Source organism: Bactrocera tryoni, chromosome 3, assembly GCF_016617805.1.
Source record: "Bactrocera tryoni isolate S06 chromosome 3, CSIRO_BtryS06_freeze2, whole genome shotgun sequence".
NCBI classification, from domain to species: Eukaryota; Metazoa; Arthropoda; class Insecta; order Diptera; family Tephritidae; genus Bactrocera; species Bactrocera tryoni.
The window spans coordinates 10,486,368-10,499,278 of record NC_052501.1 but is presented as its reverse complement, the minus strand read 5'-3'; the positions used below and the strand labels follow the sequence as shown (position 1 = coordinate 10,499,278).

The window sequence follows — 12,911 nt, the reverse complement described above, 5'->3', positions numbered from 1 at the left end:
ATCGCATTGAAAAAATAAAAACGAAGGATTTAGTCATAAACATAATTAAGAGTTAAAAAAAAAAATAATAAAAAAAATTTAATTTTTAATGCAAGACGTTTGGATTAAAAATTAGATTTTTAAATTAAAACATAAAAATTTCGATTTTCAATTAAAATTCAAGTTTTATATTTAGTCCAAAATTTGTTCATCAAAAACTAGCAGTCCTGTGAATAATACAAAAAAAATGCTATATAATAAAAACAAATATATAAAAAAGTATAATAATACAAAAAAATAGAAAACTTTAAAAATTTACATACATACAAACATATGTATTATGTATGTATATAAAAGGATTAAAAATATAATATAAAAGAAATAAAAAATTAAAAAACAATATTTATTTATGCAAAATAAAAAAAAATATATTAATATAAAAAAATATATAAATATAAAAAAATATTTAAACAAATAAAAATATTGAAAGAATAAATCATATATTCAATAATAAAAATATAAAATATATTACAAAAAATATTAAAATTAAAACAATATTAAACAAAATTAAAACAAATAAAAAAATAATAATAATACAAATAAAAATATTAAAACGAATAAAAATATTGGACTAAAAATTAGAAAAAATATTAAAAGAATAAATCATATTTAAAACAATAAAAATTTTAAATATAATATAAAAATTAAAATAATATGAAAATAAAAACGATATGAAATAAAAAAATTGTAAATACATAAAGAAAAATTAGAATAAATAAAATATAAAACATTAATATATGTACATACATACATACATATGTACATACATAATTTATGTATGTATGTACAATAAAAATTACAAAAAAAAATAACATCAATTAGTAAAAATTAATATTATACAAATAATTAATTAATAATATACAGAAAAATAAAATTTCACAATAAAAATAATATAAAAAAATATATGAAAATAAAAAAAATTAAAATAAATAAAAATGTTGGATAAAAAATTAGAAACATCAAAAAATATTAAAGAAATAAATCATATTTAAAATAACCAAAAAAATAAACGTATAAAAAAAGTATAACAAAAGTGAAATATATTAAAAAGTATTAAATATAACATATATACATACATATGTTTGTATATATGAAAGATAAAATAAAAATACAATAAAAGCAAAATTTAAATATAATATAATAAAATTTAAAAATAATTATTCATTAATAATTTAAGAAAAAAAGGCAATTATATTAAGATAGTTGCAAATTATTATTTTATTTATTATTATGCTTACTATTACTCTCACTATCAGTATATGAAGAGGTTTGATTAAAACCCTTTTGGAACCGTGACATTATTTTTTGTTTCAAAACAATATGACTCGCGCGGCTTTTGCTGCAAAGAATACACACAAAAAAGGAAGAACAAAACATAAATTATATGCAGCCTAGTCGTGATATAAAATTTGGTATATTTAAATAATTTACATGCATTCATATCATAGCGCAATAACACCCTTAACTTTAAATGATAGATTTATCCTTTGCTTGCTCATTATATATGCCAGCGCATTATATATTTTATACGCCCCCGATTTGAAGCAATAAAAATTACTTTCGCCACTAATAAGTTTATGTAGTTTTATGCCAATTAAGAATATTTATATACAAATATCTTACGATTATGTCATAATATATGTATGTATGTGTTTATGTAAATGTATGTGCTATATATAGGGCATAATTTATGGTAAAACATAAGAACTAAAATGCAATTAAGTAAAACAAATATTGTTTTCAGTAAGAAAATCGAACGAATTTTTGTTATTTTTGTAATTTTTTCAGCAAATCAACTACTTGCTAGACAAACGGTTGCGTAACAAACAAAATTTTTGATGTAGAAAAAATGTTTAGCGCTAAAATTTCTCTCTCGATGGTCTTGTGTACATTCTGTGTGTAACGGTAGCTTAAAGTTAATTGTAAAATTGAAGTTTCTAATATAGTACACTACTATTATTACAGCTTAAAATGGTTTACGCTTAAAACTAACGAATGTTTAGCGAAACGCAAATAAGCAAAGCAACGGCCTGCATCCGTAGCTTCACGAACACTTCACGTCGCACACATCACACCACGCTTACTGCTAAGAGCAGCGCACTTATGTTTTGTTGTTGCGACTTATTTCGACTTGCGCTCTGCAGTTGACTTCGCTAAGCAACGTTGACGACGCGCACTTTGTTGCGCACGTGATCGAGGACGGTGACACTCGGCTTCTTGCGATTCTCAGGAATTTTCCAAAACTGCCGGTTGTTGTTGCTGCAGTGCTGCTAGCGCTGATAGGGTTGTCGGTGCAATGGCCGGTTGCACGGCATGCTGTTGACAGTGTACGTTCATTGTTGATTCGTTCAAACTCCAGCCGGCTGCGCGTGCGCATGGCACATGTGCGGCTGCCTTGCAGTCGCGCTGCAGACAGCACACAATCGCACCAGGTTTGCTACACAGTACACAGTGGTAAGTGGTGCTGGTCCAGACCGCCGCATCGAGTCCCATAACACGCACACCCACCAAATACACGCCCGGCGCCCAGACAATGCAGTCTTCATGCAGCCACACTTCATAGCTCTTCTCCGAGACTTTAGACATGCCGAGAAAGTTCTGCTGCAGTGTCTCATCTGCGCTGCAATCGAGCGGATCGATAGTCACCGTAGCGTCAGTATTCAAGTTACCGTGGGCGCTTGTGTCTTGAGCGTTCTTTTTCTTTTTACCCTGCAAAAGGGAGTTGCTACTAAAGAAGTCTTGCTGGCGCAAGGTGATTGGTATACTTACCGCTCCACTGGTGCGTGTAGCAGTAGCTGTCGCACCCGTGGGCGCTGTGCAGTTTTTAGCCGGCACCACGGGCAGATTGCGCGGATTCGTCTGTACCATATCCAGACGCCGTCGTTTGCTCACGAAAATCGCATCCATATCGATGGCGTCGGGCGCTTTTACGGCCGTCTTATATTCCTCGCAATCGATTGTGACCAGGTAGGGTCCGAAGAGGTCACCCAGTCCCATGCGATGCGGCCCACGCTTGCAAAATACACATATCCACGTTGAGTCGGTGGTATCCGCATCGTATTTATTGCTGAGCGTTGACGAGTGCAGGCCGCGTAGGTTTTTCCGATCGTGTGCGTAGCCAGCAGCACCCGATGGTTTCTTCACCTGCCGCGCGGCTGCGTTCTTCTCATTGACATCTTCGGCATTCAAGGGCGCATTCACCACATTTATGCTGCCGTCACGCTTGACCAAAATGAATGGAGATTTATTTTTAATTTGTTCCGCTGCGGCGGATGGCGCAGGTGGCGCATCATCATCCGACGAATGTTGTTGCTGTTTACGCCGTTGTTGCTGTTGTTGTTTAGCCGTCAATTTCTTTTTGGTGCCATTCTTGCCAGTATCCGCGGCGCGACTCGGTCGTTTGCGCGTGTCTTGCGTTTTGCGGCCCTTAGCTGCTTTAGACGTCGTCTTAGCATTTGGCGTGCTGCTGCTGCCGACAGCCTGTGTGGTCGCTTCTTTAGCTGTCTTTGCCGCCAATGCTGCCGCTGCAGCAGCCGATGTGCTCGGCTGATCGTCATCGTCATTCAAACATATGACGACGTCCTTCTTTTGCTCGCTGCTGTTTTCCGAACTATTGTTGTTCCGTTTGGCGCTGGTTGTGCGTTTGCCGCGCTGTGCACGTGGTTCCGCAAAGTCAGCATCGTCATCGTCCAACAGTATACGCAAATTAGCGGGATCCATGGCGACGGAGAGACGGCGTCGCGGCGGTCCGCTTCTTCGGCCCGCTGCAGCAGTTGACGCAGCCGCAGCACTATTCGTTTTCCCGCCTTCTTTATTGTCTGTGGCTTGTGCACCTTCTGAAGCGGCAGTTTGTTGGTCTGCTGTGGTAGTTTTACGTATAGGACTAGGTAGTGTCGACTTTTTGGCGGCTTTAGTCGGAGGTGGACCTTCCGTGCGCACATGCAATGGCGTACTCACATCTTTCGGCGTAGCGTTTATAGACGTGTTCATCTCCTGCGGTGCATCTGCTGAAGGTGCGACAGCGCTGAGGTTGGCGTTAGATAACTCTAAAGCTAAACTCAAATCGCGCACTACTTCAGTGGTATTGGCGGGCGGCTGTGAAGCAAGATCATCGGTCTCCGGTATGATGGGCTCATCTTCGATGCCAGCAAACATCTCCTCCAACTTATTTTCAACCTGCGGACGTTTTTAAAAGACTCATGTAGTAAAATATTTTAGTTTTTAAAATTCAATAAGCTTACCTCTTCGAATGCCGCTGTCACTGTGTCGCTTTTATGGGCATTTAAATTTAGTGGCTCGGCATCGCCAGTCTGTGTCGGCGCTTGTCGCTCGTCTGAAGTCTGTCGTTTGTGCTTATTGTCCTCTTCCAAAGCTGGCGTTGTTGTTGCTATAACGGGACATTGACTCCCCGATGTTTTGCTTTCCGCATGTGTGGTCGTTGCTGTCGTCTTGCTGCCAATGCTGCTGTGGCTGGAATTGCTGCAACTGGAAGTGCTGGACGAGCTGCTACTGCTGTGACTATTACTTTGCGGACTTAGTGGTCGTGGCTGCCTCATGTGCGCATCGGCTTGCGACTCCATACGATTGCCAGCCACGACTTCGCCTTCGTTGGTTTGAGCTGCGGATTTGTCGCCATTAGCCTCCTCCAGCTGCTGTAATTCCGATTGCATCAGTTCTTTGCGCAGCTCATCGACCGCAACGGCATTATCGTTCATAGGCATACATCTATTGGTGGCGCTGGCATTTCCAATGGCGCTATATGAATTGCTTGAGCCATTCGAATTTGAATTGTATTCGGTGGCGTTACGCAGTTTCAGCGCTTGACGTTGCTTTTTGGTTTTCGGGCTGCCGCTGCTGTGAGCGCCGCTGTCGCATTCACCGACACTCTTTACGCTTGAGTTACTGTTCGTGTCCACGTGCGTTGCGCTGTCATTTGCGGTGCTGGCGATCATGGCGCTGATTTTGTCAATTGTCTCCACTTCGGAGTCGACAAATGTTTCCGCCGTTGTGCCCAGTGGAGTTGAAGCCGTGCCAATTGTTGGCGGTATGCGTCCATTCTCCATTGTTTGGCTGGTCGGTGAGGATGGTGTAGAGGCGATTGCCATTTTTTCGTTCTGTGTATGTGGTGTACCTAAGTTTGCCGTTGCAGTGGGAGGTGATTTGTTGAAATTGCTTGCAGGAGATTTGCTATAAAGTGGAAAAAGCATATTGTAAGTGAATCCGCATATAGGAAATCCAAAACTATATACTCACATATCAGCTTTGCGTGGTGAACGTCGCACTTGTTCCGTTGGTGACGACTTTGGACTTCGTGGAATGTTGTTCCTTGACAATTGCTGGTACTGCGGCTGTGGTGAGTTGCCTTGTGTTGGCATTAGAACACTACCGAAATCTACAGCCTCTGCACCGGATGATTTGGTGTCACCACCGCGTTTATGTAGACGTTGTCGAAAACCTGCGCCTCCACCGCCACTACTATTACTATTGGAGTCCAATGACTCGCAGTGCGAAGAAATCGCTTCCGGTGAAGGCGACTCAGCGCTGTCGGGTATGGAAGCAGCTTTGGGCGCATTTTTCCCGCTGGTGGAGTACGTATTATTCGCGCCACTATTAACCGTTTTGGGTGAGAGATCTGCTATAACGGTATTATCAGCAGGTGCCGAGGATTTTTTCAATTCTGCTGAGTGCACGTTGTATGTGGGCGCATTTGATGCATTGGCTGCAACAGCAGGCGCCATATCATCGAGATGCGTGTAGTTTGTGGAATTGGTGTGTTGTATGTGGGTGTTCAGTGAACGATGCATTGGTGGTGATTGGTTTTGTTGTTGCTGCTGCTGTGCGGTAAGAGACTGTTGTTGCTGTTGTTGTTGGTGCATGCGTGGCGATACTTGGTGCTGGTGTTGCTGTTGATTTTGATGCATTTGCGGGTGCAGGTGTTGTTGTTGCGGTGGAATATGATGTTGCTGATTTTGTTGCGACAATTGTGTGGCTTGTTGCTGATGTTGTGTCGGTTGTTGCGGCAAGAGACTGTGTGGCAGCTGATGTGCGTGCGGGTGTGGTGGATAGTGTAGTGCATGCGGTGGCGGTGGGTGTGGCAAATGTTGCGACATGTGTTGTTGTTGCTGTTGTGGATGTGGATAAGCGTTCTGCGGCTGTGGCTGTTGTTGTTGCTGCTGCAAATGCATTTGATTATAGTCCATGCCATGTAAAGGTCCACCAGTTTGCTGATGCATTACGGGTGATTGTGGTGTGGGTGGTGTATGCGGACCGTTATGCTTCATGGCAGACTGTGGTGGATTATTAAAAGCTGGCGGCTGCTGCTGATGTTGTTGCTGCTGCTGATGATGATGCTGATGTTGTTGTTGCGCATGATAATTGCGAAGTGGCGATTCTAAAGTGAAAACAATGATAAATTATTATATATTTTTTTGTAAAAATAAACATTTTGCTTACGCTTCTTGGGAGAAACTTGTGACTGTTGCTGATGCTGCTGTTGCTGCGCATGCGACTGCATTTTATTTGATATAAGCGAAGTGTAATTACAATCTTTGCTGACCAACTCAACTGGCTTAGGTCCGGCACCTTTTGTCTGTAACTAAGTAGCAACAAAAAAAAAATAAATAAATGTCAGCCGTTTTGAATTTTTAAATGTTATAAGTAAACTACCTCAGAATCATAATTACGCGCCAAATGCGGTACTTTGCCATAGCTTTCACTCATATGGCTAGGCGCATCGTTGGGCTCGCGCATATAAGTATGCCCAGGGCTTGGACCACCGCCACCTCCACCTGCGGTGCCGCTGCTTGCACTCGCGCCATTGTTATTGCCACCTACCGACGACGAACCGCCAGGATTTGAGCCACCAGGTGGCAGCATGCCTTCGCAATCATTGCCATTCGTATTCATATATTTTCCGGGACCTTGACTGCCAGCTGGTGAGGCAGGAGATTGCGGTGTAGCGCCACTTTGCATGCCATGCGTGGCTGGCGAAGATTGCAATGCAGATAGCTGTGAGTGGTGTGCATGCTGTGACTGTTGTTGTTGTTGCTGCTGCTGTGCTAAGCTAGAAGGTGAGTTCGACGATAAATTATGACTAAAAACAATGCAACAAATTGAAGTTTTCCTACACATTTCACACTTCATTTACTTACATTGGGTAACTATTCGGTCCATGATGTTGTGATTGCTGCTGCTGTTGTTGCTGATGCTGATGCGCTTGTGACTGGTGGGAATGTTGCTGATGCTGATGTGGAGGCGGTGGTCCTGGCGGCTGTGGCGTGGCCGCATGCTTATGACCACCGTACTCATGTGATAGCATACCAGGCGCATGACCACCAACGATTTTGTTCAGTGGTGAGCTTGAACTACGACTTGATTGCAGCGATAAGTCCATTGAATCGAATGGCGGTAAAAGCGAACGAGGCAGCAGAGAATTCATCTGATGTTCAAGCTATTGGAATATAAAATTAGCATAAGACCATCGGGTTTTATAAAACTTCACAACACATTATTATTTCAATAAAAACGGTAAGTAGCTGAAGTTGAGGTATTTTGTGGTAAGAGGGATATAATTTATAAAATTTTCTTTTGGCATACGAATGAGCATGTTAGTGAGCAATTTGCTGTTATTTGATAGATTAGTTATTAGTATTGACGTAAAAAAACAAACTACTTTAATTTCATATATAGTTCTAAGAAGGGAACTGGGCGTTCAGTTTCTTGAATTATTATCAGAAGAATTAGTAACGCCATTGCATACGGTAAAAGTTTGCCGAGTTAATTTATTTCAAAAGAAAGGGATACCAAATGCAAAAGAATTCTGCTATCTAGAAGGTATTTGAGAAAAAATATATTTATTATATTGGGCTTCTTTAATACTTCTGCCTTAAGCTACTTACTGAAGAAATCCAGTTAAGTGAAATTATATGAACTAAAATAAATAATTTAGTGACTAATTTGAAATATTGAAAGCAGCATAATGTATTTATTAGAAACGGCCAAAATTATAGAGGAATACTTTAAATAAAACTAAGTCCAACCTACTGGAAAAATAAATAAATCATACTCTAAACCAAATCAGAAAGGAATGAATGAAAATCAAAACATTACTACATATTTCGAATCATTTTTATTAAATTTGTATATTCCGCATATAAAATTAAGACGAAATATATTACTGAAGCACTGAGTTGTTTTTCTAGCATATTAGGTGCATTTACGTTTTTATGATTGGCCGACATAAAATTATATAGGGAATCCGGTGGCGGTGCCGGCGCATGCCAAGCCGATGGTGAACGCACCATGGGACGTTCGTTGGACATATGCGCCAACTGTGGCTGCCTCGGTATATACGATGGTATCTGTATTTAAGTACAATAAAACATTACAATGATATTTATGTACACATGTGTGTCTGTTTAGTGATATGCTTTTATATATTGTAAATAAAACGAGCGTTATAACAGGACGCATACGCATTAATTCATTTTCAGATCTAGTTAGTAATGATATGAAAGTTAAAGTTTTCAGTTTTCGAACTTACTTGCAAATGATTCCATGAAGGATTTTGCGTCGGTTGACTTATGTGTCCATGGGGATTATTATTAGACATTTCACCTTATTCGTTGCTGTTGTTCAAGTTTATAGGGTTTCCACTAAATAGGGCGGTTATTTTAGTTATCAAGCATTGAGGACTGCACCTTTTTTAAGTTAAAAAAAACAACGATCAATGTGTTAGAAATACGTAAAATTAGTTGCATATCTATTTTTTTCATATGATTTTTATTTGTGTACATTTGGTCGCGTACTTAATTTGTGGCATATGCAATGATTCAATACTGACGACCGCATTCTATTGTTATTAAAAAACTTTTTAATATGACATCAACATAACTATAGCTAACACAGGATATAAAATAGGCGTGAAATACATTTTGAGTGGTATATTATCACAACAGTTAAACACTACATAAAAGTTATTTTACATCGTGCTATGCAACTTCCAAAATTCGTCACATTTAATTAGTAAGAGCTATAATTTAATAGAGCAGACATTTGCACAGATCCTGCGGCCAGCAGCCCACAGGCGAAAAATTATACACACACATACATTTACCAACTTCATTTATCCATCACACTAACAAAATCCCTGCGTTTAGTTTTTAAACATAGCCTATTTTTATTCATTCTGACTAAACTGCTTCATTTTACTATAGTAATAATATTTATTTGACTATATAAATTGTAATTGGAGGCGAAATAAAATTTTGTCCATACGCCACACTAATCTCACCTATACACAATTCTTTTCCTTTTGTGCTTCTACTCCGGCAACTTTTCCTCTTTTATATTTCCCCTTGATATTCTGCTTTTGATCTTCTGCCATAATACAAGGCGAAAATAGACAAAACATATGTAAGAAAAAGTATGACAGCTAGCAGCTGTATATATGACAGAGCGCCCCCGAAATGTCAAAGATTATTGCTTTTTGTTTATTCCAAATAGCAAGATGTTCGTAATCAAATAATTCTTAGTTTAATATTTATTTTCATAAAAACTTTGAAACAAAGGGTAAAGGTAATGAAGGAAGGGTCATAGCAAATTATATTATTTTTTCACAAATATTCCATAATTTTATGTATATGGATATTTTAATTAGCCTATTAATTTGTAATAAGCTAACTACAAATAACACATATTTTCCGATAGTCTTCCGTAACTATATGCCACAATTCTAATAATCACTCAATATCTCGTGTTAATTTGTTTTCGCATAATTCCTCTTTTTGCACAAATTCTTGTTTACATCGCTTGAAAGTATTGTGCATCTCATTTACACCTGCATACCAAATTCGTCACAAAGTCATCGCACACATTTCTCACTCTTTCAACCACATGATTGCCTATTTTACTGTATCTTCATCACGGCGAGATTTGTTTGTCCACTTTAAACATTTTCGCCATTGAGCGAATTTCCGCTTGTGCCGCCTGCAGAGGCTCTCGCTGCGCTACTTTTTCAGATATGTTTGCTGCACCCGCTTTGGGAGATTTTCACACGATTTTTTACTCCACATTTTCTTAACCAAAACACTTTTTCACTCAAAGCATTTCTTCTATAAAATCTATCTTTTATTTTTTTATACTGCATTCGCAGTTAAACTACTCTTCTGTTGTAGCATTCATTTATTATCAGAATTATTTAAGCACTTACAAATTTCTAAGCAGTCTATTAAAGTTTTCCTAATGTTTCCAACTATTCTTCCGCGAAATAAGCATACAATTCATAAATTCAACTCCAGTGTTGCGTTCAATAATAAATTTTTTTCCAGATATGATGGCACAAGGTTGTAATTTGGTTATGTACAGGATGATTCAAAGGAATTTTATTATTCTTATAATTTCATAATAGTGTTTTGGAGTAAAAAGAATTAAAATATTTGCGAATAAATCGTGACAGTTATGCTATTATTACCTTACAATATATCTTGTGGTTAATATATTAAGAAGTTTTCCAAAAGTTTGTATATCTTATTGAAGTTTTCTTGTTCAAAAAGACGGGTAATAGTTAAGTAAGTTTAAAGTATTTGAACCAAGCTTTAATACGTAAAATAAGTTGTATCAAAGGAGAGAAATGTTTAAGTAATTCGATTCCAATTCGCTTTTCCTTTGTATTTTTTTTATATTATACATCACGCCCGGAACACATATAGCGCGACAGAGTGCAAGTGACATATGTCAAAAAATAAAATACACAAGTTCTTAAGGACACAATTATTGAGGCACTACATAACTGTTTCCTTAAGAACGTGTGTATTTTAATATTTGATATATGTCAGTTGCAGTCCGTCGCGCTCTATGTGTTCCAGGCGTCAAGATTTAAGCAATATTTGTGAAACCCACGTGTGTTTATAAGTTTTCTGAATGTGGCATCTTCCTTTTCCTTTATAACAGCTGCTATAATGTTTGTTATTATTTCCCGCTAAATGTAGCGTTCAAGAGCAGAGAAGTTATAAACCAACATTTATTGAATGTATTCGATGATTCTAGGAAAATTAACTGACTCTTGTAATTTCTAAATTGTACAATTATATGTTAAACTAATTTTTAAATATGAGAACAGCTAAACGTGGTGCTTTCATCGTTTTGGAAGGATGTGATCGAAGTGGAAAATCGTCACAAAGCCGCTTGTTGTGTAAGTTGTAAATAAATAATAATTTAGCAAATTACAAAGTTAATTCATATTTTCAGACGAATTTCTAACCAGTAATGGCTACCCAGCAAAGCACATGCATTTTCCTAGCCGAACTACGGAAATTGGCAGCACAATAAATTCATACTTAAAAAATTCCAAAGAATTGAATGATCAAGTAATTCATCTGCTGTTTTCTGCCAATCGATGGGAGTTTCTAAAGGAAATGCAGAATTTACTAAATACGGGTACTACATTGGTTGTCGATAGATATTCATATTCCGGTGTGGCATACAGTGTTGCGAAAGGTGAAACAATGAAATGCTCATTCGTTTATTAAAGTTATTGGAATATAATATTTAAAATTGCATACTTAAGGCATGGATTTCGATTGGTGCATGGCTCCTGAAAAAGGACTTTTACGACCAGATGCTGTATTCTACTTGAAAGCCCCAATTGACCATCTAATTCAACGTGGTGATTTTGGCAGAGAAAGGTTTTTTAATATAAAATTATAAAAGTTTAATTTGGAAAATTATATATATTTTATTAATTTTTATTGAGACAGATATGAAAAGAAAGACTTTCAGTCTAAAGTGGCCAGTGTATTCGATCGCCTTTGTGAGGAGCAAACAGAGTTCTGGCATAGTATTGATGCGAGTCAGTCGGAAGCAGTAGTATTTGAAGATATTCGCTTAAAAGCGATGTCAATTTTAAACAAGGCTAAACATAAACCACTGTGTTTACTGTGATTTACTGTGCTGCTCTTTGAATGTTTTTAATTTAATTGATAAGCAGAAAACTTTTTGTTCGTACTTAATATAATTTTTTTAAACTACTTAACTTGAATTCCTTAAAACACACTTCGAATATACAAATTGTCCCTTTGTCTCATAAATATTTTTGTGTACACAAACAATTAAAATATGAAAATTATTTCCTTGAAATTGTATAGCCAATATAATAATGCGAGAATACCATATCTAAGAATACGGCTTTTTTTTTTTAGCTTAATTAACGTGTGTTGCGATGACTTCGGTAAAAATTAAGAAGAAAAACGTTAAAACGTTCCACTGAGTTATTAAAGCCTTCACAGATACAACAGAATTCACACAAAAACTTGATTTTGAACGGTCAGTTGGTATGGCAGCTACAGTATCGGACAAAACATTTGCAAATGAAATATGGAAATACTGTCGATTACACAGACAACCATTGTCGGAGACCTACTATTTTAATTTTATTTTAAATATTGGATGTTCATTAAGGTAAAAAAAGCAAATTTATTAAAATTTTTCAGTTTATTTGTTTAATGCATTTAAAAAAACGATATAACATCTATATTCAATAAGTCAAAACGATTGCAACTCAAAGAAAATTTTTAATAAAATAAAAGAAAATCTTAGTAAAGCCGCGGCATTGAAGCTATAATGTTATCTACTATGGTTTGGACTATATTTCTCCATGCCTCCCAAGGCTTTTTTTTTAGAAAACTGATCACTATTAGCAACATTACTGCGATCAATTCTTTTTTTTTTACAATTTCCCCTAAATTTTCTATGGGATTAAGGTCTGGAAAATGTGGAGGCCACTCCATTACATCGACTTTATTTCTCTGGAATCATGGTTTTAGGACCTTAGCCGTATGCTTCGAGTTGTTCTGCTGGAAGACCCAGTTAAATGA

The 12,911-nt window shown here is 37.3% G+C and overlaps 2 protein-coding genes across 4 annotated transcripts; one reads left to right on the top strand and one right to left on the bottom strand.

Moving 5' to 3' along the window:
- Positions 1-1,433: 1,433 nt before the first annotated feature.
- LOC120771264 (uncharacterized protein CG5098) lies at positions 1,434-10,337 on the bottom strand. 3 transcript variants are annotated; one of them, XM_040099181.1, is made up of 9 exons: positions 10,250-10,337; positions 8,582-8,738; positions 7,191-7,489; positions 6,706-7,132; positions 6,493-6,634; positions 5,293-6,430; positions 4,281-5,226; positions 2,809-4,215; positions 1,434-2,748 (listed from the first exon to the last, which is right to left on the bottom strand). In XM_040099181.1, exons 2-9 carry the CDS (start codon positions 8,648-8,650, stop codon positions 2,266-2,268), a joined length of 4,911 nt encoding a protein of 1,636 aa, XP_039955115.1. In that variant the 5' UTR covers positions 8,651-8,738; positions 10,250-10,337; the 3' UTR covers positions 1,434-2,265. The 3 variants fall into 3 exon arrangements, with proteins under 3 accessions (XP_039955115.1, XP_039955116.1, XP_039955117.1); XM_040099182.1 differs by having other exon boundaries at positions 1,434-2,739; XM_040099183.1 differs by having other exon boundaries at positions 6,706-7,102.
- A 682-nt stretch (positions 10,338-11,019) lies between these two features.
- On the top strand, positions 11,020-12,047 carry LOC120772724 (thymidylate kinase). The gene is made up of 4 exons (XM_040101486.1): positions 11,020-11,230; positions 11,287-11,535; positions 11,606-11,723; positions 11,796-12,047. The coding sequence occupies exons 1-4, from the start codon at positions 11,149-11,151 to the stop codon at positions 11,977-11,979; spliced, it is 633 nt and encodes a 210-aa protein (XP_039957420.1). The 5' UTR covers positions 11,020-11,148; the 3' UTR covers positions 11,980-12,047.
- The last annotated feature ends 864 nt before the right edge of the window (positions 12,048-12,911 follow it).